The 23,109-nt window shown below is 42.1% G+C and overlaps 1 protein-coding gene across 1 annotated transcript; it reads right to left on the reverse strand.

Moving 5' to 3' along the window:
* Positions 1–1,108: 1,108 nt before the first annotated feature.
* Positions 1,109–22,371, reverse strand: umodl1 (uromodulin-like 1). The gene is made up of 17 exons (XM_050040492.1): positions 22,086–22,371; positions 21,558–21,800; positions 21,117–21,275; positions 18,410–18,537; positions 18,015–18,198; positions 16,222–16,362; positions 11,856–12,083; positions 9,229–9,486; positions 8,818–8,930; positions 8,434–8,653; positions 6,560–6,697; positions 5,452–6,449; positions 5,158–5,318; positions 4,643–4,879; positions 4,243–4,399; positions 3,539–3,623; positions 1,109–2,941 (listed from the first exon to the last, which is right to left on the reverse strand). Exons 1-17 carry the CDS (start codon positions 22,159–22,161, stop codon positions 2,754–2,756), a joined length of 3,714 nt encoding a protein of 1,237 aa, XP_049896449.1. The 5' UTR covers positions 22,162–22,371; the 3' UTR covers positions 1,109–2,753.
* Positions 22,372–23,109: the final 738 nt, after the last annotated feature.

The raw sequence follows: 23,109 nt of genomic DNA on the forward strand, positions 1-23,109 counted from the left end.
CACACACACACACACACACACACACACATGCACTGTAAAGCATGATAAATGACTGTGTCTCAGAGACGCCCTGACCTGGATGACTAGCGACAGATGGATGTGAGGAAGAGAAGGAGGAAAAAGAGGAAGGACTGTAGAGGCACAATATCATGTTGCAGCCATTAAGAAGGATGCGGCTCTGCTGCTTTCCGGAATATAGACGGACGGAGTGGAAAGAATAATGTCTCCTCCAGACCAACCGTCTAATCCCCAAGGCCTCATTTACACATTTGGGAATCACTCCCTCGACATTTGTTTGGTGTATTTAACCGTGTTTGATTGTTGTGGCCACGATCAAACACCTGCTCATTGCTGTTTTTACAATCCAAGGCCATCCGAACAGAACCAAAACACTTATTAAAGGAGGAAGTGGGAATTTTAAGATGAAGCCCAGAAATCTAAATTTAGATTTAAACCAATAATAAAGGCACATTTCACCCAATTACATGCTTTTAAAGTAAAATGATTCCCCGCTCTTTCTCTCCCCTTTTGATCGCTGCTGCTCTCCCTCCCTCCCTCCATCCCTGCAATGGGCTGTTGCCATAGAGACGGGTTGCCAGGTCTCAGACGGTGAAGCTGAATGGGTTAATTAGGAGGCGGAGCATTTGCAGCCCTCCAGATGGTAGTAAGGCCTCCTTCTCCGCATGTCTCCAGGGACCTCCTCTCAAAGAGAAAGCCTCTCCTGTTTAGTATTCAGCCCCTCTCCGTCGATCCAGGAGCTGCGCTTTTGACCCTGTAGTCAACAACGTGGGATTATGGGATGCATGGGGGGGGGGCTGGATCCTCCTCTTCAGTTCTGCTCGACTGAGAAAGGCTTAGATCTTTTTCATATAATCCCTGATTAAAGGAGGAGCAAGACATCCTTCACCATCTCGATTCAATCCAAGAGAAAGATTTCAAATATGACTACGACTGCAACTTTTCCTCATTCTGTCTCATGCCTTTTGTTGTCCTCTGTAAACAGTGTGTACATCTTATCTCTGTGCATGCAGGAAGCCATCTTCCCTTGTTTTTCTAAAGCTGAAGAACTGTGACAGCAGCACCCTCTAGTGTCTACATCCATACATGACATGTTTATTGTTACACCACTTACAGCAGGAGAGATCATATAAGTGACAACAAAATGTGTAACAAACAGTACAAATACATAATGTGTTATTGTAGAAAAATAGCAGCTAAAAGAAAATAAAGTGAGAACTGTGCTTGACCAATATTGCACAATAAATTAAGCACATTTGATGACATGATAACTTATACAAAGATATGCAATGCAGTTCAGTGCAAACTCATTACATTACAATTTTTGATGTGAAGTAGATGTGATATAGTGAGATATTCTCTGTACTCAATGGGTATTATCAATATCTAAATATGTAAATTTTCATTTTCTCTCCAGTATCATCATGCCTCATGCCTCTTTGTCTAGGCTGAGGGCCAAATGTAGCTTCAAACGTTGTTCACAGACATTTCTTATCTTAACAAGGCATATCTATCTATCTATTCTTTAAAGGTCCAGTGTGTAAGATTTAGGGGGATTCAGTGGCATCTAGCGGAGAGAGAATTGCAGATTGCTGAAACTTCTCCTGGTTAGACTTTTTTTGGGCGTTTATTGTTCAGGAGGTTTTTACCGGGAGCCGAATTATCCGTAGACTTCTCTTCCGCTCCAAAACAAACAAACCAGGTGATTAAAACCAGTGAAATATACAGGCACCGTTTCGACACTTTCACTCCCCCCCATGGTGGCTTGAAGGTAAGACAATTCTGTTCACTTATTCTGCAATTGTACCTTACATACAGCTCGGCGAGGCAATACTGCCACCTTGAACAGACAGTGTAAAAGAGTTTGGTGTTTCTCGTATGCTGTTTGGCATGTCCAGACATTCAGGAGGTTTTTTACCATGAGCCAAATTCTCCACAGAGGTCTCTTCCTCTCCAAAATATACAGACCTGATCATATAAACCGGTAAAAACACTGAATAAAGTTGTTTCACATTACAAATCAATGTTTTTCTGATGCTGTTTGGCATGTCAGAGACGAACCGCTAGCCCATCACCTTTTATCTCTGATGATTTAAAATCCAGAACTTCAGGAGATTTTACAGGGAGCTGAATTATATGCAGAGGTCTCTTCTCTAAATTAACCAACCAGGTGGTTTAAACCGGTAAAAACACTGAATAAAGCAGTTTCACGTTAAAAAAAAAATCTGTTTTTCCCGATGCTCTTGTTGCAGAGGGGGTGCAAACTACAGTGGCCGATGCAAAAACACAAATGGCCCTATCTGAGCTACTGTATGGGGGTGCAACATGGCGATCTCCGTGGCAGTGGACCCGCTCCCTTTACAGATATAAACAGCTCATTGTAAGGTAACAAAAACTGTTCTATTCTTATTTTACAGTGATTATTCACCAAATACAACATGCTTATTATATTATATTCCATTTCTGCCAATATAGCCCTTTAAATCCTACACACTGAACCTTTAAAGTTTAACATTCAGGAAATATGTATAATCTGTGTGAAACTACTCTATCATTTTAATATCTTAAATATATGTCAATGGAGAAGGTGAAAAATAAATATAATCTGTACTTCCTTCATTGTTTAATGTGCAAAGATTTGCAGTGTTTGGTGAGAACTAAAATGTGAGTGGGGCAACAGTGCCACCCGGTGGCAGCTGTACTGTAATAGCCTACTAAATGTATCTGCTGCACCCCTAGGTGTTAAAGACAAGGTAGGTGAAGTTCTCCTGCTTGGGTTTGGCGTTGAAGTTGTAGTTTCCAATGCGGTTCCTCTGGTAGTAGAAAAGGCAGAGGAAACCAATGATGAATAAGAGCGACAGGCCAATTCCGAGACAGGAGAGTCCAACTATGTGAAGAGTGGTGTAACCCTCTTCCAAGGAGTCTGCAAGAACATGTGTCGAAGTATTAACAAAAAAAAGAGCATTCATCTGAAAATGCTGTTAAAAGAGTCACTCCTTTGAACAACAAAATGTTGAAGAGATTATTCTAAATACTGCGTCTTTTATAAGCACCAGCTCTTATAACGCCACTCTTCCAAAAGGCTAAAATTTCAATTCAACTCATGAGTTTATCATGAAAAGAAATAATTCACTTCAGATGAAGGTACCTCAAATATATGCGATCAACTTCAGAGCTTTTGAAACGTGTGTTTTCCATCAAGCTACTTCAACTTGGCCTCTCCACCAGACTGATGATAGAGAAAGCAGCACTACTGCCATAACTCAATAGTCAGATGGCCTATTCAAATTCTAAAATGAAGAGACACAAGTTTATAATGGATACCAAAGACCCTGATGCTGCAATACTTTGAAAACTGGTCAGCTCATCTGCAGCCGAGTAGAAGCTTAAGTGTCATTGCTACATCAGCTGGAACTAAATCCCATTTTTGACTCACTTTTAAACACAACAGAGGCATGCAGCTGAAAAATATTCCTCTCCTGACAGAACCACCGTTGTGATTCTGTGTAAAAGTGCTCACCTTCACCTGACCTCCACACAGGCCCATAGGTCCTAAGAGTCGATCCGATTGTGTGTGAAGACCGAGATGTTCTTTGTAGACAGTCCTGCAAGAACACACGAGCAAAGACGACAAAGGAGAATATTCTGGTTGTTCAAACATCTAAAGGGTAAGTTTGGTATTCTTCAACCTGGACATTTTTTTCTTATGTTTTTGTGTCTAAGTGAGTTATGGGAAATACAGCTTTTGAAATTAGAAAATACCAAGAGTTTGCCACTCTAATATCCAGAGGCAGTGAATTCCATGGTTAAGGGGCATAAAAACAGAAAGTACTCTCACTAATACTTCCGTGGGACAAATGAGGTACATTAAGAGGTAAAGCAGTGGAGGACCACAGTGATCTCGCTGGAACATAAAATGATAAAAATAGACACTAAAATGACTGCTTATTCAAATAGAGTCTGGTGAAATTAGCGATGGTGATTTCAGGGCTGTTTCTGGTTAAACAAAAAGGATCTTACTCTTTAACGAAAAGGTCTTTCTCCGCAGGGATCCTTTCCTTAATGTTGTCAGACACTTTGAATAATAATCTGAGCTTGTCAGTGGCAAAAAAAAACTTGTAGTGAGCGTAAACTGACGGTGGGAACATCTCTCGAGTGGTCATACACTCAAGTTCATCCTGCAAGGTTGTGACAGATTTATTTTTTTAAATAGGAGGTACTCACAGGCACACAGGTATCCGATCCAATCTCCACACAGATCTGGACCTGGCAGTGCAGATAAATCACATCCATGTCGACAACTGAGAATATCTGCACAGACACACGTGAAGTGCTGGAGTTCCCGTTCATCAGCACTGTGGTGTATTGGTTCAAGGAACAGCTGTGGAGACGGAGGCAAGGAACTTTTTAAGTCTTTGTCTGCATCTGATATGGTTGTAAACTGTGTCTATACAGACTTAAAAATGACAGTCTGAGATCATATCCAGCCGTCTGTTTCAGGTTGTAAGAAAACACTACATTGCTGCAAACATAGACGACTGTCTGACTAGGCTGCTCATCATTGATTCGAGCCAAATACTAATACTAATGGAAATAGTGATAGCACTAGCAGGTAGACGCAGACCTGTTCTCCAGGAAGGTTTCGCTGGGGGTGTCCGCAGGGTTTTGGGTGGGAGTGGCCCAACATTTGTTGATGACCACTTTAATCTGGTCTGAGGAGGTGTTGACGCTGACCTCCACCACCACAGTCTCCTCGGACGACAGACTGTAGTTGTGGGGTAGAGGCATTGTGCCGTTCATCAGCTGCACTGTCACCTGGAATGACCCAGAGCCCATGATGAGGTCTTGGATCATGTCATACCTGGAGATGGAGAAAAATACAGAGAAAATGACACCAGGAACACACTGCAAAAAGGGTTTCGAGAAATATCTACCTTACTGGTGAGGTACTGGTTACTTAGTGAGCTTTGGAGACAGCCAGGCTAGCAATCTCGTCTTTATGCTAAGCTAAGCTAACCATCTGCTGGCTCTAGTATCATATTTACCGAACAGGACAAAGAGTGGTATCAATCTTTGGCTCAAAAGGCTGTTTTCAAAAATGCTAAAGCATGCTGAGTAATGACAATAAGTGAAGCGTACCCCATGGAGCCGAAGTCAGCGGAGATGAGCATGCTCTTCATGTAGGTACACATGATGGGAACCTCCAAGCGTTTTCTGGGTACCTCCACTGCTCCACTGGATGACGTGTACATGTCCATGGAGTTAAACAGGGTTACAGATGTCGTGTAGTAGGTGTCATTCTAAAATACCAAAGGTCACAAGCAGTTTGGAGTATAATTAGGGTTAATGCACTCAAACTGGCAGGCATAGTGTCTTTGAATCATACAGGAAAATGCAAAAGCTTCCCTAATGCAACACTTTTTCACAACTCACATGCACGAGGCTGGTGCCACACTCATTCCAGGCCACCGTCAGCTGGGCATGGGTGGCATTGCCTCCATTGACGCCACATTCCGGCAAGCCTAAATATAGGGTGCTCTCCCGGATGTTGTTGTTCTGAAGAAAATCCCTGTCAATTGTCACAGTGATGGCAGCAAGTCTGCACTGGACTGAGATGGCTGTGGTGGCAGTTCTCACGGCACCACCACTGGTTGTAGGAGAAGTAATGGTGGTAGTGGGTATGGTAAGAGTGGTTGTAGGGGTAGAGGTCATGGGTATCATTGCAGTAGAGGTGGTAGTTGTTGAAGTAGTCGTGGTGGTTGTAGGAATAGTGGTTATTGTAGAAGTAGTGGTGGTTGTTGGTGCAGTAACAGTGGTTATTGGGGCGCTGGTTGTTGCGGCAGTGGCAGTTGTTGGTGCAGCAGTGGTGGTTGTTGGGGAAGTAGTGGTTGTTGGGGCAGCAGTGATGGTTGTTGAGGCAGTAGTGATGATTGCAGGGGCAGCGGTGATTGTTGACGCAGTAGTGGTGGTTGCTGGTGCAGTTGTGGTGGTTGTTGGGGCAGCTGTGGTGGTTGTTAGTGCAGTTGTGGCGGTTGGTGAGGCAGTAGTGATGATTGCAGGGGCAGCAGTTATTGTTGGTGCAGTCATGGTGGTTGTTGGGGCAGTAGTGGTAATTGCAGAGGCAGCAATGGTTGTAGGGGCAGAAATGGTGGTTGCAGTGGCAGTCATGGTGGTTGTAGGGGTAGTAATGGTTGTAGGGGCAGCAGTGGTTGTAGGGGCAGCCATGGTGGTTGTAGGGGCAGCAGTGGTTGTAGGGGTGGTTGTAGGGGCAGCCATGGTGGTTGTAGGGGCAGCAGTGGTTGTAGGGGCAGCAGTGGTTGTAGGGGCAGTAGTGGTGGTTGTAATGGCAATAGCGGTGGTTGTAGGGGCAGTCGCGGTGGTTATAAGAGCAGTTGTGGTGGTAGTAGGGGCAGTCGTGGTGGTTGCGATTGCTGAACAAGACAAAACACACTGGTTACCAAATGCAAAGATATCCTGCCATTATGTAGTTGCATAGAACCTGTGTAAAATCAATCTTTCCCACTTCCACACTGTACCATACCCTGACAGGCTCGTCCAGGCCTTTCTGGGTTGTTGTCTATGAATCCATCCTGGCAAACACATGTGTAGGAGGCCCAGGTGTTTGTACATGTAGCCGACTGCGAACAGTCATTTTCCCCTGAAGCACATTCGTTAAAATCTACAAAAAGCAAAAATACTGTGCTCAGTAAGTCAGGCTTCATGTTATCTTTGGTACTGTTTTGTAGCTGCTTACAGATCAACATCCGTTAGATTTTCTAAAACTTGTTGGAATTTTTCAGATATCTTGATTGGGTTTTTTTAACGCTAAAAGGGTTGCCTTTGAGATGCTTGTATGAGTCAAGATCCAAAAACGCTGCATCCTACAATCCCCACAGTGCAACTCATGTGATAAGCCTTCCATGCCTAGTAAATGACCTTTTCTTTCAAACTCCTGTCCCCAGTTTTTAACAAAGGCTTTCTGATAAGAATTTGAAGCTGGGATAACCCAAATGACATCATCAGGGATTTTTTTCCCCCAGACTTTGGAAAGCTCCTATCAGAACTGTTTTCACAGACTGAAAACAATCTAAAGCTCATAGTCTAAAATGCATGGCACAAGTGCATCTAGAACGTGTCCAACTTCGTTAAACGACGCATAATCTGAGTGCAATGTAAGGCGCAAGGGGCAATGGGGTTGTATTTAGTTCCTTAATTTATCATATGTTTGGGTGTAACATGAATTAATTCGATTAGAGTGTCATCTCCTATTCCCGGTAAAAGCCAGGTGAGCCTGCACTTGGTGCATTGCTAGTTACATCGCAAATTCAGCAAATTGGAGAAACAGATGGTTTTCTGCTGAGAGTAATGCAATAAGAGCAGTGATGTCACTGCGGCAAATATATACTGTACTTATAATCTTGTTAGAGGAAACAGAACAAAACTTTTAGCTTCTGAAATAATAAATGAGTCTTAATGGGGAGTCGGACAGCAGCTCTGCAGCTCTGCAGCTCTGCTTTATTCACATTTTAGACATGCAGGTTAATTGGTGACTCTAAATTGTCCGTAGGTGTGAATGTGAGTGTGAATGGTTGTCTGTCTCTATGTGTCAGCCCTGTGATAGTCTGGTGACCTGTCCAGGGTGTACCCCACCTCTCACCCAGTGTCAGCTGAGATACACTCCAGCCCCCCCTGCGACCCCTAACAGGACAAGCAGTTACAGAAAATGGATGGATAATTAATATTTTCCACATTCATGCTGTATTATTTCACACACCTGCAGTCCATCAGCACATTCCTGTGTGTAACAAGCAGAGAGTTGTGAACCTGTCTACGTAGGCGCATCCTACTATCTGAATAATGTGCCCTTTAAATAGCAGGAAAATAACATGCCATGCTGACTTCAGACCAGGTTTTTGTTGGTTAGGGGCACGATCACTTTCTGCTACTTCAAATTAGCAATACACCAACAATGGGCCTGACCACACCTCATTTTAAGGCCTACGCACCCATGGGTGCACTGATGGCCCCACGTATATTTGCTACTTACACAACATGAGCACCACCATCTCACAGTAAATGTGAAACTGCCACTACCCTTTTTATTTTTTGAATGATGAATATGTTCGAAAAGTGCAACAAAAAGATTTCAAAATAAATAACGATAATTGTGTAAGTCTGAAACTAGTAATGACAGTTGTGCTGCGCTTTGCTCCAGGTGTAAAATAGGACCTTGAGCAGTACTAACCTTGAGTCACAAATCGAATCTGATCTTGATGTGTAAAATCCAGCTTAGACTTTGCTGACATTCAGTTTTAGCACAATAAGACTATGCTTTGAAGCACTTCTCAGTTTTATTCCTACCAGCCCTGGTCTCATAAAACACACTGTCAGAAAAGAGAATATAAAGAAACATACCAGTTGTGCTTGTGCTGTTTCTATCCACAGCGTATTTGGTGATGTTTATCAGGGAGTTCAGCACAGCCGTCAACACATTACTGATGTCTTGGCTTTGACTCGGGGTGGAGATGATGGAAAAGATGACCACCACGCTTCCCGGCGAGAAGCCTCTGATCTCAATTCTGACCTGGTGTGAATCCACCAGGGCCTTGATCTCTGGAGACAGAGACTGGTAGATCTGTTGGTGACAAAGTCCCAAAGTCAGACTCATTTTAGGATAAGTGAATGAAGTAAAACAACTTGTTAATTCAACTTTGGTAATTCATTGGACATATTTACAGTAAGTGGAATTCTATTCACAGATCACATGCTGTCACTGCATAATCGCTGTAGCAAACCCACCTCCGCTCCAATGCTCTCAGTGAGGTTTTCGTAGGCCTGGCTGCTGGTGTTCTGCAGATCAGCAGTAAACTCGATGTTGGTTAGTCGCACTGTGACGTCAAGAGTCTGAGCATCTACAAAGAAAAGGCTTGCTTGGTACACACACATTTTCCACGGTTAAATGTCAGCCCTCTTCCCAGCCCTGGGCCTAATCTAAAAATTTCCTCTCGTCTTCATCACACATCAGTCATTAAGGGCAATTTTTTCGCTTTACTTACTGTATTACTCCCTAGGATAAAAATCTGTGGTCGCATTAAGGTCACACAGCTATCTTATACATGGACTGAAGCTTCATGACACTACTGTGATTTAAAAAACATCCAAAGTTAAAGGTACAGGAACATCACCTTCATTTTTGTGCACAGGTCTTACCAGTCTTGACTGATACTTGAAGTGCGACTCCTTGGCCTCCACAGGACCGAGGCGTGACAGTAACATTGTAGAGCACCCCAGGCAGTAGATCCCTCACCTCCAACATGGTCTGACTGGTTCCCCAAGACTGAATGACCTCTGACCCATTGCTCAGGACAACCTGGTAGGTCTGGTTTGTCTGAAAGTGGCTGGACCAGTAGACACAAAAGGAGGTTCCGGTGACGTTAGCCGCCCATACGCTGGTGATGCTGGGAGGAGCTAGGAGGGGTTGAGGGAGGGACAGTCACGTTTGTTATTTAGTTATTGTGGTTAAAGGAATAGTTTGACATTTATTTGAATAATGCTTATTACCTCCTTGTTACATGTTACTTCTCATTTAATTCATTTAACTAAAGCAAATAAGTGTACTCTCTCCAAAAATGGCTCCTTTTAAGATATCTGCGTTAGCTTGAATTTAAAACTGTTTTGATTTCATTAACAAAAACTAAACCTTTTCTCCATGACTAGGACAAGACGTTGACGAGCTAAAAATTGATCTTTGGTAATAAAAACTATGACAAAATGTGCTTTCATTGACAAGACAAGACAGGACCAAAATAATTAAATATTAGTGTTGGGCTAACACATGTAAAATGTATGATATGTGCTTGAGGAATGTGCGCAGATTCCCAGAATTCCAGGCATACAGGTCATGGTGTCCCAAACCAACAGCAAGTTAAGGAAGTATTTCACTGCTGGAAAGATGGTCTTAACATCCAACAGACCAATAAACACTGCTGCTGGTGTGTGACGTACTGCAAGCTTGGCCGTTTTTCCACTGGAAACAATATGGCTATCGGCTGGTAACATACGATATAGAATTACACTTAAACGATAAACTAAAATATGTTACTGAAGACATTTCGGGCAGGAAATGGGCAACACAGTGACATAATATTGGCTGGCTTTTTGATCAGCACTGCCTAGTTTTACCATTTGGTCTGTGTTTGAGAAAGAGATAAAGCGAAGGGCGGGTCTGTCTCTTGATCCGCTTCTATCCTATTTGTGTCTGTGGTGACAGGCATACAATTTTTTTAATGATTTGGTATAAAGGAAAACAACGCCCTGTGGCTACAAATAAGCTGGAAGAATACAATCAACCAATAACACCACCACTATGCTATTTATGCTACGGAAAGTCAGCTAACTGTGATGCTAAATGATAAGTCCTAATGTTAATTAAGCATATACATTTGCTAATATTAAAGTAGCAGAGTGTAAGATTTAGGGGGATTAGTGGCATCTAGTGGTGAGGATTGCAGACTGCAACCAGCTGAAACTTTTCCTGGTTCCTTCAGTGCGCATTGTTCAGGGGATTTTTACTGGGAGCCGAATTATCCACAGAGGTCTCCTCCTCTCCAAAATAAACAGACCTGGTGATTAAAACAGGTATCACACTGAATAAAGCAGCTTCACATTACAAATTGGTGTTTCTCTTATGCTGTTCAGCATGTCACAGACGGGACCCCTAGCCCAGCACCTGCTAATGTGCGCTCACTTTTTTTTTTCTGATAACTTAAGATCTCGACGTTCAGGAGGTTTTTACGAGGAGCCAAATTCTCCGCAGAGGTCTCTTGCTCTCCAAAACAAATAGACCTGGTGATTTAAAGCGTTAAAATCAGTGTTTTTCTAGCCTGGTTCCAGACCATAGTCCCCGCCCACTCAACTGAGTAGGCTTGCATTACTGTTCTGGCATACTTCAATGAATTTGCGATTTATCTCATCCAAACGATGGACGGACCAATGAACGCCGGGGGTCTAGCGATTAGCCAATCAGCGCCACGCTGATGTCAAGCTGTACGCCGGTGGGTAACTGGTGAGGATAGCAACAATGGTGACCGCTACAGATCCTACAGACCACATTAACGATGCTATCGAGGTATTTCGTCACTACTCGCGTTAATGGAGGACCAAATTAAGGAAGCTGCTAAACTGGATTTAACAGCGATGCAGCTGGGCGTGCACAACGACGGAGACAATGCTCGCTTGTTTTCGGCACCCCCGAGGCATGGATACTAATGACGTCAGATTCTGGGTGAGTCGTTGATCTCTACTGATTGGTTAGGGAAAAAATCAAATTCCCTCCCCCTTGTAAATCGCCTTCAGTGGAGGCCATGTCAGACTGAAGGTTCTAGGAGCTTCAGTCTGACACTCAGGCTAGTGTTTTTCCGATGCTGCTTCTTGCGGAGGGGTTGCTAACTCCAGTAGCCGACACGAAAACGCGAAAAGGCCAATGGCCCTCTAGCCAGTGTTTGGTTTGTCCATTCTGGGCTACTGTAGAAACATGTAGACGTAACATGGCGATCTCCATAGATAAGGACCCGCTCCCTATGTAGATATAAACAACTCATTCTAAGGTCACAAAAACACAATGATTCTTATTTTCAGGTGATTAAACACTAAAGAAAACATACTTATAATATTATATTCGAAATCCTACACACTGGGCCTTTAAATGCTTTCAACAAAATCCAATATATCCTTTACAAAAGTGACAATTTCCTGCTTGAACACACTCCCTATGTAGCCATGTAAATCAAGATGTAGGACTTGAAGCATAGTTTAGATGAAGATTAATGTTTCCTTACAGCATGTGGTTGTCGGCAGAGGTGACTCTACAGTTGAGCTCATGCTGCTATATGGTGCAGAAGTTGTCCACTGCGGAGCATGTGATGAATTATTATAAGGGACAGAGCTTGTATTACTCAGAGCTGTAGTCATGCTGGTCTCAGTGGTGAATGCTGGGGGGCAGGTTGTGGTCATGGGTGGAAGGTAGGTAAAAGGGGGCTCTGTGGTTGTCGCCACCATGACGTCAGCTGCAAAGAAAGAATACAAGATGAACTCAAAGCTTCTGATGCAAAATACATGCTATGTAGGGAATATATTGATGAGAAACTCAGCTTGCTTGTGAACACTGGCTGGAATCACAGTGACATTAAAGAGGTCAGGTTTTAGCTTCTCTGTGTACAGATCTACAGTCTTCAGGTCATCCAGCCTCCAGGTAAGGTTTCTGGTTATGGCACAGTTCTGTCACATTAAATCTGACCTCAGTTCCCTGGTTCAAGCAGCTTTTGTTTGTTTGAGGAGCTACATTGGCTCATGCTGCAGCCTGATATTATGCATCTGCTTTATTTCAAGGTGATAGTTTGTTCCCTACTTGTTTGTCATTCTTACCCGACCACAAGATTTCTATGTTTGTGTTTGATTAAACATTTCTTGGTGATGTCGGTGAAGATTTTCAGTCATCCAGGTCATGGTAATATTAAGTGCTATATCATAGGCAACTGGACTTGCTTGGGTTTCTTGAAGACGTTTCGCCTCTCATCCAAGAAGCTTCTTCAGTTCTAAATGACTGGTACGGAGATGCAGGCTTTAAACCCTGTGTGGGTGGGAACCCTTGCAGAGTCGTAGGGGTCACGTGAGCTCTGAGTTTCAGAGTTGTTAAGATCACAATGTGCCTGCAACTCCGTACTAGTCATTTAGAACTGAAGAAGCTTTTCAGATGAGAGGCGAAACGTCTTCAAGAAACCCAAGCAGGTCCAGTTGCCTACGATATAGCACTTAATATTTCTTGGTGTTCTTTAAACACCTTTCAGCGTGGGTGATGGACTTTTCCCTGCTATGTTTTAAGCCTTGTATCCTGAATGTCACTCTTTAGCAAGATAGTGAGAATCTATGTGCTGATAAGAAAATGAGGGTAGACACACGTATAGTCAAAAAATTTACTCACAAAGAAACATATATTATCCCACCTCACTTCTGAGCTTCGGTCAGTGCAAAAAGACACATACAATGAAATGTCAAATTGTTAATTGTGCAGACTCTGAATAAAGATAATGCTCAGTTATCTGTTCAAATAAATTAGCAAAAAATAAGGAAAATTATCTTCACCAACAGTGAAATTTCCACTGGGAATAAGGGCATCTGCTTATCTGAGATTACTTTTATTACCATGTGCTTGCAACATTTAAGCTTTACAAGCAGAAGTGAAATGTTTTTGGACTTTTCTTGTCCTAAAGTTTGCCTCTCAGGTAACAAACAAGCTGCGCATACCTCTTGGTGGAGGTCACTGGGAGTGCATCTCTAACTCCTCTGCATTTTGGGGTTAAAAAATAGCTGACCTTATTTCCAGATTACTCCCCAAAGACATTAAAACTGATAATCAATCAAAGATAATGCAGTAAACATTCTCAAATCGTCTACTTAAGGTTTCCTTAGAATGTTTACTTAATATGTTTGCTCTCCGCCCTAAATTGCAAACCTATTGGCGTTCAATCTTTGAAACCTTCTCTGGTGTTCTCAAGATCAGTCTGCAACAATGCCCTACGGCAGCCATCTTCAGTGTCCCCACTGATCTGTCCTTATTAAACTCTAAGCAAGCAGACAGTGTCGCTTTTACAACCTTACTGGCACGTCGCAGAACTCTTCTCAAATTGAAATCCTCACAGCCTCCCTCCATTTCCACTTGGCTTACAGATGTGATGTTCTTTCTCAAGCTTGAGAAAGTTAAATATTCTCTGAGGGGTTCAAATGATAAATTCATCATGAAGTGGCAACCCTTCGTATCATTCTTTACTGCCTTGCAGGAGCTCCCTTCAGAGGACGGACTGTCGGTCGGGTCGCTGCCACTGTCTGTATGTTGTCAGCACACAGTCCAAGCAATTTGCAGATTAAAATTCATTTGATTTATTCATTCACTCACTCCGCTCCTTATTAATTTACTACTTTATCTCTAACTTGTGTCTCTGCTCTACCCCCATGCTATCTCACGTAGCTTGTTACCCTCTACATGTTATTTCACCCTCTTATTTAGTCAAGCATCTGAACACCGTTACATGAGTGATGATTTTGTCACAATCAGGGTGCACTTTTCTAAAACCTCTACCAGTCAACGATGCTTCTAGTACATGGGACAATTTTGATAGATCTATTTTTCATATAGTCTTGTTTCGTTTATGTTTTTTTTTAATGTATATCTTTTTATTTCTGCTATTACTCTTCTACATCTTCCTTCTTATTGCTATAGGTTGTGGGAGGGGGGTGGGTGTGGTTGTTTCACTGGGCTGACCTGTAACTATAGCAAAACTCCTTATCTTGGTCTTATACTAAGTTTGTTAAACCGGTAAACAAAGGACCTTAGTAACCAAAGCAAGGACAAAAGCATAAAGTACCTCTGACTCCATCTTAACTGTAACATGGTTGAGTTTATGGAGATAAATGAGAAAAATTAAGGCATCCCGAGAAGAGTGTTTGGTAACGGGGAGAATTCGATGGACACGCTTAATGATGAGCAACAGACTTTGCACCTTAAATTTTAGCAGAAGTCGTGTTTCCGTCCGGGGTTGGATCACTCAACTTTCCAAAGCTGCACTCTTCCAGTTCCTTTACAATTAATGAATGCTCTGAGGTTTTATGCAACAGGATCTTTCCAGTCAGTTATTAATTTAAGTGTCATACTTAAGGGGAAAACTTTAGGTGATTTGTGCATCCTGCCCCAGGACTCTAACAAGGGAATAATAGGTCATTATTACAGTATTGCATTATAACTTACCAATTTATGGGGCTTTTTTTTGTATTATGGAAAGCATAATTAATCATAATTCATCATTTGCTGGATGATATGAATTTATATGCATTAAGAAAATAACATTTATCTTGTATTTTGTTCATGTTTAATTGTTGTTTAAAGATAATTGTTACTGATTGAAGGTACAATCACTGTATAAATCATAGTAGTGGATATCAAAGTATTGGAAGATGCATGACATAGGACAGTGGGTGTCCAGACTTCCTTGAATGGGGGCCAGATTGGATAGTGTGAAAATGCCCAGGGGCCAGCTGCTTCATTAGATGAGACAAAGCAACTGTGGCAGTACCCTCATTGTCGACTTTAAGCTTCTTTGCTGGGGCCATGTCTGCTACCTAGCAGGAAATATCTGCTGTTAGGTAACTGTGTGTTTGCTTGTTTGCCATCTTATATGAAAGCATAATAGTTATAAATTCAATTAAATTCCTTTTACTGTCATTGTAAATGAATACAATGGAATTCAATGCACAGCATAAAATGGAACTCTTTTAAAAATAATAAAAAAATAATAAAGGAAGGGATAAAATATCATTCATTCATACTTTAAACACACACACACACACACACACACACACACTGCACACATATGCACANCACAGCATAAAATGGAACTCTTTTAAAAATAATAAAAAAATAATAAAGGAAGGGATAAAATATCATTCATTCATACTTTAAACACACACACACACACACACACACACACACACTGCACACATATGCACACACATACAGTGCCAACATGTGCCATTACCATAAGTTAGAATTATTGAATTAATTTTGTCTCCATAGTTCCTACTTGGTTCATATCTACAAACTGTATGATAGTCCTGCCTAGAGGCTAGGCCCGAATCTACCTGAACCCACACAGCTTCTGTCCAAGTCCGACCCATTGCAGCAGTTTTGGGCCCGAGACCGATTAAAAACAAGAATTTTTACTTCAAAAAAATATATTATATATTGTATTTTTTTATTATTATTATTATCATTGTTACCGTTTCCCTCTCTCAGTCACAGTCTCCCCATCTTCTTCTCTCTTTCCCTTTCTGATTCAGCCCATTAAAACTCCATTTGCCATTTACGCAATAATGAGGAACAACCCAGGCTGGCACGAATCCCACAGATCAGGCCCAATCAGGCTCAGGCAGTGAGTCAGGGCTCTTGTCCTGTTATCATGAGGTAAATGGAAGAAATGCAAGGTGTTCTTGTCTGAACATCCAGTATTCTGTAGTATATTTTGAACAACAAGCTGCGGGCTGTTTAAAATCGGTCCAGGGGCCACTATTGGTCCCCAGGCTGCACTTTAGACATGCCCGACATGCGAATGCTTTGTAGGTGTTGTTATTCTTATCAGTAGATTCCCTACTAACCTGTGCAATGGGCTCCAGGGTTATTGGGGTCAACATCAATATATCCTTGGCGGCAGGCACAGTGGTAGGAGCCCATTGTGTTGTTGCAATCTGCATGAGGGGAACACTGACGGAGAGCAGGCTCTGCACACTCATCTACATCTGCAATTAGAAACACAGACATATGAAGAGTTTACACTGGGATCACAATTGACCTATGGCTAAGTCAGTTTTGTTCGGTTTTATGAGCTTTTTTGGAGATTTGAAGTTTAAAAATGGTCAAACGGTGTGCATGGGGTACATGCAATGCGACACAAGGTATCCTGAGAGGCTGGGTGACGGGGTATATTTTTTACCCTTTCCTAAACCACATCTCAACCAAGAAAAGTGTGTCCTTTGGATAAAGTTGTGTGGTAACGTTAGACCACAACGTCAACTCAACGTGAATAAGATGAACAAGGATGTCTACATCGGTGTTAAGGTAAGACAACATTGTGTTTGAGGCAATATTGTCACTTTGCTGGAAAGAAATATAAAGTTATCTTTAACATCTCTAGCTAACATTAGCTAAAGTTAGCCTAACGTTAGCCTAATGTTAGCTCCAAGCTGCGTTGTTCATCATGTCACCTTGTTTGCTGGGAGTTCATTAGCCTATTTTGTTCTAGTTTTGTACTTTGGTGATCGTGCATCATTGTTAGCTGTTGTCCATAGGGCTCTAGTTAAGCTAACGTTAACTTTTGGAGCTTAGCTTCATTAACTTATTTGTAATCGCAGAGATAACAAAGGTTGGCAAAAGTTGCTGAATGATTCAATGTAAATACTGTAGCACCAAACTAACGGAGAGACACTCTTGGTAAAGATGGTAAAAAGGTTGTTTTTTTTCATATTCTGAGCCAAAAACCTTAAATTCAGTGGCATTTTATCTTGTTGTCTTTGATGGTGATGGCAACGAGATGCGGTTTACGCTTACACTGGGACCTGTAAATTTTGGCTTGTAATTTAAGCTTTTCATTGAGCTTCTCAACAATAAAATGATTAATATATCCCTCCAATGTGTAGTTTAGGCCCTTCTGGTTACTTCTCAATGACATCTGATCGTTATGTCCCCAAAAATCATCAATTTCCTCCTGCAAAATGCCGTGTACTGTGACACCTGCCATAGCGCCGGGCGTGGCTTAGCCATAGGTCAATTACATGTGTATGCTGTTGAATTACAAAAATAAACCATAATCCAAAAACATCACTTAAAGGGAGAGACAAATGTGAAAAGAAAAGACAATTTTGTTTCAGAGAACCTAAGGTTTCATCTACTCTTATAGGAGATGTATTTTTTATTTAAAGGCTGAGTAATTCAGAGGTGTCTAAAAATGATAAAATATACATTATCACGCTGACATTAAGTGGTGAATTTACACGTGAAATTAATGATCTGTAAAAGAGCATTTTGACGGCGATTGTTTGTGTGTGTACGTAATGACGAGCTTGTTACTGTCTCTTTTGTGCAAATGTGACATTCATGATTAATCTGCGTGTGCGTGTGGGTGTGTGTGCACATGCCTATGTATGCACACGCTCTCGTGTTATTTTTCCGCTATTGCAGGAAACATCCCACAGATGACTGTCACTCAAATAGAAGTGGTGGGAGAAGGAAACTGTGGTGCGACTGAGTCATTCTTTCCTGAACACCGTGTTCTCTGCAACATGAATCATTCTCAAAACTCTACAAGAATGTCATTTCTCTAAAGGAAAAAAAAAAAAAAAAAAGCTTCAGCGTGATTCGAGTGCTGCTGTACAGAACAACCGCCTGTCCTCACCTTCCACAGTTACAGACGACACTTCCTGTATGTGTTTGAGGAGAAGATGCAGCTTTGACGTGACATTGTACAGAGACAGAGTACAGTTGGATTCAATCAGCAGTGAGGTGGCACTTCTGTAGGGATGCACAGGCTGCGAGCTGAGGTAATACACTGAGACATCAGACTGCAGAGCTCCAGTCACCTATCAGAGACAGAGACACGAAGAATAATCAGTGTGAAATTACATCTTTAGAATAGGAAAATATGAAATGACTCAGAAAGAGACGAGTAGCCTTGGAATGCAGAATTACTAGAGCAAGTATTGGTAGCTGGCTAGTGGTCTTGGCAACATGGTCTCATTATATAAGCAGCGGAAGTCTTAATAGCTGCAGTAGAGGCAGTATTAGTCTTACCATTGCTTGTAGCAGTCTTATATGATTCAGATGTCCTCTTTCATTGGACATCAGTTGCTGGTAATCTGTCTTCACTGTCACGGTTGCGTTAAAACGGCATCCTCCATTCTCTGAATAATTTGCTGAGCCTGAAAGTTAGGTTTAGAGGGTCAGTTCACTCAAATCACAAAGAAACCCCATGTTTCCTCACCTACACCTACACCCCTTTTCCACCAACATGGAACTGGTTCCTAATTCTGAACCATTCAGAGCATTTCAGCCAAAAGTAAATTGGTTCAGAAACCAGACATCTTTGGGCGTGTCTTCTACAGATTAGAAAGAGAGGATGGAGAAGACAAGAATGGAGAAGTCAAGTGAGAAGTCGTTGGGGGAAAAAAAGAGCATGCAGTTGACTCCTTAATAGTTGACCCTTGCTTGTTTTTTGGCAGAATAAAAGCTCAAAGGTTATGAATGCCAGTTGCTATTTTGCTTCCACTGTTGACTTCTGCTGTGCATTGTGCAACGCCCCTCATTGATGATGCATCCTTGGTTACAATGATTCCACTCAAAACTGGCAGAAACATGGGCTGGTTCATAAGATGGCACAAAAAGTTTCCCATAATCCTGAATTGATTCAAGAACTAGAGCTCATCTGGTGGAAAGTGGGTACTAGTGGGATCTAGGGGGCTGTACAGAAGTTACAGGACACCTCTAAACATAGAAGACTGCACCCCAGCTTCTCCTGCTTTCAGTGACTTATGCCTGCATGGTTCGGCACGACTCAACTTGACCCGACTCGACTCGACTCACTTTTGGTACCAAATGCTCTTCTCTATTTTGTTTTCCACTGCAGATACAGTACCCCCTGGATGTTTCAACACCATGTAAAACTGCCATGACATCATCTTTTATGTGACACTCAAGGGCGACTGCTGCAAACGCGACCTCCCTGTCATACATTCTCCTGTCAGCACGGTGGACGCGGAGCCTCCAAGCATTCCTATGAGACAGCGCTGCGCAGGTTTTTTTCATGAAGCAAAGCGAGACGGTCATTGGATAAATGCGACGAAACCACCACTTCCAGGGAGGCTCAGCTTCCCTGGGACCTAATGGAGCGGTAGGCGGGAGAGGACGCTCAGTGTATGCATGATGATTGGAGGAATTGTCTAAAAGGCTGAACCCCTTTGTGATTGACATTGCTTCGCATTTCGAGCTCAGTCCCATGCGGACATTAGCAAGTGGAGTCTTCTGAGTTCGGAGTTCCTTATTTCCATAAGCGATACAGCTCATTTTCACAGTTTGCGCAGTACAACTCAGGTGTTTAAACCCATCTGAAAATCTTTGAGGTGTGTTTTGCTGTGGTTCTATGGCATGAGTGTGGTTGAAAAACGGCTTTAATTAAATGTTCCATTTAAAAGTTACTGCCTCGCTACAATATGGCAAATTTTATGATCATGTCAACTTAAAGTGAGCTTTCCCTGTTTGAAAGACCAGCAGCCGCCACTGGTGACTCTTGAATTCTCTCATCAGCAACCAAACAGAGGAACGTCTGCACTTCATCAGTTCTACAGCATTGAGTACATGGTGTACGGCGCAGTTTTGTGGGCTGCCATTTTTTAAGAATCTGAGTCAAGCAATTAAAAAAATGACGGTCGTTATTGACGGTAGCTTAGCTTTTTAAAAATGGTAGTAAGCAGGATGTGCAGTGTCATGCTTATGACGATTCTCTCCAACCAATCAGTGGTCTGCAGTGTTTTAACATCACCTTCTAGTTTCCACTCTGCTTGCTTAGAACCTCGATCGACATGGTATCCAAAAACGAAAAAGAGTGAGTTGAGTTGAGTAGAGTTGTGCCGTACCATGCAGTGGAAAAGTGGCATAGATGAACTAAGCACAGGCAGCTCTGTGCAGATACGTGAGGGCTGACAGGAAATATAAATCTAGGGTGAGGATATTTAAAAAGACCACTCTGCTCTTCCAATAATGTCAGACTTCTGTCTCTTCTGCCAAAAGTATATACACACACTCTACTCCCCTAATAATTTGCATACAGCCTCTAACATGCAGTACATTTTATTTGCCCTGATTTTGAGATAAAATAGAATAATAGATAAAAAGTGAAGTTATTTTACAGTTAATAAACCACAGGCTTAACTCTCAACATTCTTAATTGGGATTATTTCTTCAGTAGAAATTTGTTCGGATGAAAACAGTTCAGTGAGGTCTGTAGATAATCCCAAATAACTGGGCGGTGTTTGTAAAATACTTAAGGTTTTATAAAGTAAGATTATGTAACTTCTGAAAGAATAAATGACATTCCTCATATTAGAAATGAAAACTTGAACTCATGAGCAATAAAATGCACCCTTGCTTATATCAATATACAAACTTTAGATATATATTGCTGTGTAACTGACATTACTGGGTCAGGTCTCTAATTTTATGACTCCTCTAATTGTGCTGCTGTTACACCACATTTTAGCACGAGCTATTATCCTGTAATTGCATCTTGTAGCCACAGTTGCAAAGCAAAGTTTACACAGGCTAAATGTAAAGTTTCGGTGCTTTGAAGATGACAAACATGACTCCCTTCACCTCTGTTGAACTGTCTGAAATCAGGCCAGTCTTCAGGGCTGGAAACCACTGACCCATTAACCACAGCACGTGACTTTACACAGGAGACCACACTAGTTACACACTTGAAAACAAATAAAAAAGCTCAACTAACTTGCAGGATCAATGCAGAGAAAGCCACGCAAACTCTGGCAGCATTTCAGCCAGCCTGGGCAGTCCATGTCCCACTCGCAGTCCTCATATCTGGGATGCAATCCATCCGCAGTTGGACAGGATCCTGGCTTGGCAGTGAACTCAACACTCCTGTTTACAGCTTCATTCAAAGGAAATAACATGTTACAGGCCATATATTAGCGGCGAGATATTTGAAGCACTGCAGTTTCTGTGCTTCCATCTGGTGTCTTGCACACAGCACCACACGCTGATAGGTCAGGCTGGCTGCTTGTCGGTCCACAGCGTGTGATGTTGTGATGCGTTATCACATTTTATAAATACTTGTAAAAACACAAATAAAATCTGAGAGCAAACAGAACACTTTATGCTTTTCTATAATCTTTACTCCTATTGATGGACAAATGATGTGCAGTATACTCACGCAGGGCGCAGTAACGGCCGACTTGTTCGTAGCCGTTGCAGCATCTGGTCACCTGCTCCGTCACTGTCTTGTACTCAGTCTTGTAGGTCATCTTGTAAACTGTGACTGTGCACGTCCTCCAGAGGAGCCAGTCGCCACATTTCTTTGTCACAGTATCGGAGACTGTGTGCACCACAAGGAAACTCACATTCCTCGTCTCATTGTTGATACACAGATGGTAGCCAGATGCAGACAGGCTATTTCCTAGAATAAAATATATCTTGTCAGTTTTACTGATGGTTACGTTTCCATGGTGATTAGTCTCTGGCTGCATAATGACATCAGATTTTACATTGTGTATTTACATTGCTCCTTGATTTTGACTCACTCAGGGTATAACACAATACATCGCTATCATCTATACCATTAAAAATGTTAAAAACAAATGAAAGCAGGCGAAGCAATGAGTGTACAGTCGCATAAATGCCAATATTCAGTTGTGGAAATACATCAATTTCATGTTAATCCATCATCTGCGTAGAGGCCTACCTTCATGCACAGTGTTTTGTCCCTTACAGAGAGCCAGCAGGGCCGCCGCCACCCAGATGGAGAGCATCCAACTCATTTTTCACAGATCAGAATCTCAACCATTTATATTTAACGACCACATTGTAGGTGCATGTTTCTCTTTGAGATGATGCTAACTCACTGTTCAGGGCGTTCTCAGAGACTAAATCCTCTGTGGCTCTGTCTTCTCTCCTCCCCTCGTTGCACCATCAGTCCCTCATGGACCACAAAATCACGACAACCAGCAGGTAAGTATGAGGATATTTGAAGTCACATTTGCTGGTGTGGTTAAATGACACTAATCTCTCCGAGAACATCGAGATATTCAGACAATGTTGCTACATTGCATTGCCATTAAGTATGGCAGCATGACAAGATGGTGAGTCAGAATGTTACACAGAGAAAAGCCTTCGGTTCACATGATTTTCACAAGGGGAGCTGCAGGCCTCGAATTCATTTTTGTAGAATAAATAAGTTGTCATTTTACTCATAGTTTGGTGGTGTCAGTAAACATGTTTATGATGCCAGGCAGAGAGAGGTGGGATGGGAGGAGTCAGAGTCCCTAATGACTTGGTTTGCACACAGGTAACCATGGCAGTGCTTGCTGTGCTGCCGGCATTAACAGCCCATGTCAGCCATTAATGTCAGGTAAGGAGGAGTGAGAACTTCCCTGCCATTTTCCCACATCTTCTTTCTCATTATATGAAGGAACAGTGGGATGCTTTGGCTGTCAAAGATTTGTTCTGGGGGGAAAAAAAGAAGACAATTTTGTCATCAGTTTGACATTATGAGAATTCTACAGGGAGTCTGTTTTCTTTAAATCTTGTTTTTCTTTCTTTGTAAATGAAGTGATTAATGTAATGGAGCTCCTTTTATAGTAATGAGGTGTGAAAATGTGCCTGATTTAACTTCCTTCAGTCATTACGTGATAATGACTGGGTACACGCTGACACGCTGGAGCATGTGGATGTGGGGAGCTGCAGGGCTGCAGGCTGAGTCAAATAAG

Source organism: Epinephelus moara, chromosome 3 (assembly GCF_006386435.1).
Source record: "Epinephelus moara isolate mb chromosome 3, YSFRI_EMoa_1.0, whole genome shotgun sequence".
Taxonomy (NCBI): Eukaryota; Metazoa; Chordata; class Actinopteri; order Perciformes; family Serranidae; genus Epinephelus; species Epinephelus moara.

Coding starts and splice junctions, on each gene's coding strand:
- umodl1 (XM_050040492.1), bottom strand. CDS start 22,161: ATGAGTTGGATGCTCTCCATCTGGGTGGCGGCGGCCCTGCTGGCTCTC. Junction 18,538..21,116: donor TCTCTGCATTGATCCTGCAA/GTTAGTTGAGCT, acceptor CCTAACTTTCAG/GCTCAGCAAATTATTCAGAG. Junction 12,084..16,221: donor CCCTGGAGCCCATTGCACAG/GTTAGTAGGGAA, acceptor CTTTCTTTGCAG/CTGACGTCATGGTGGCGACA.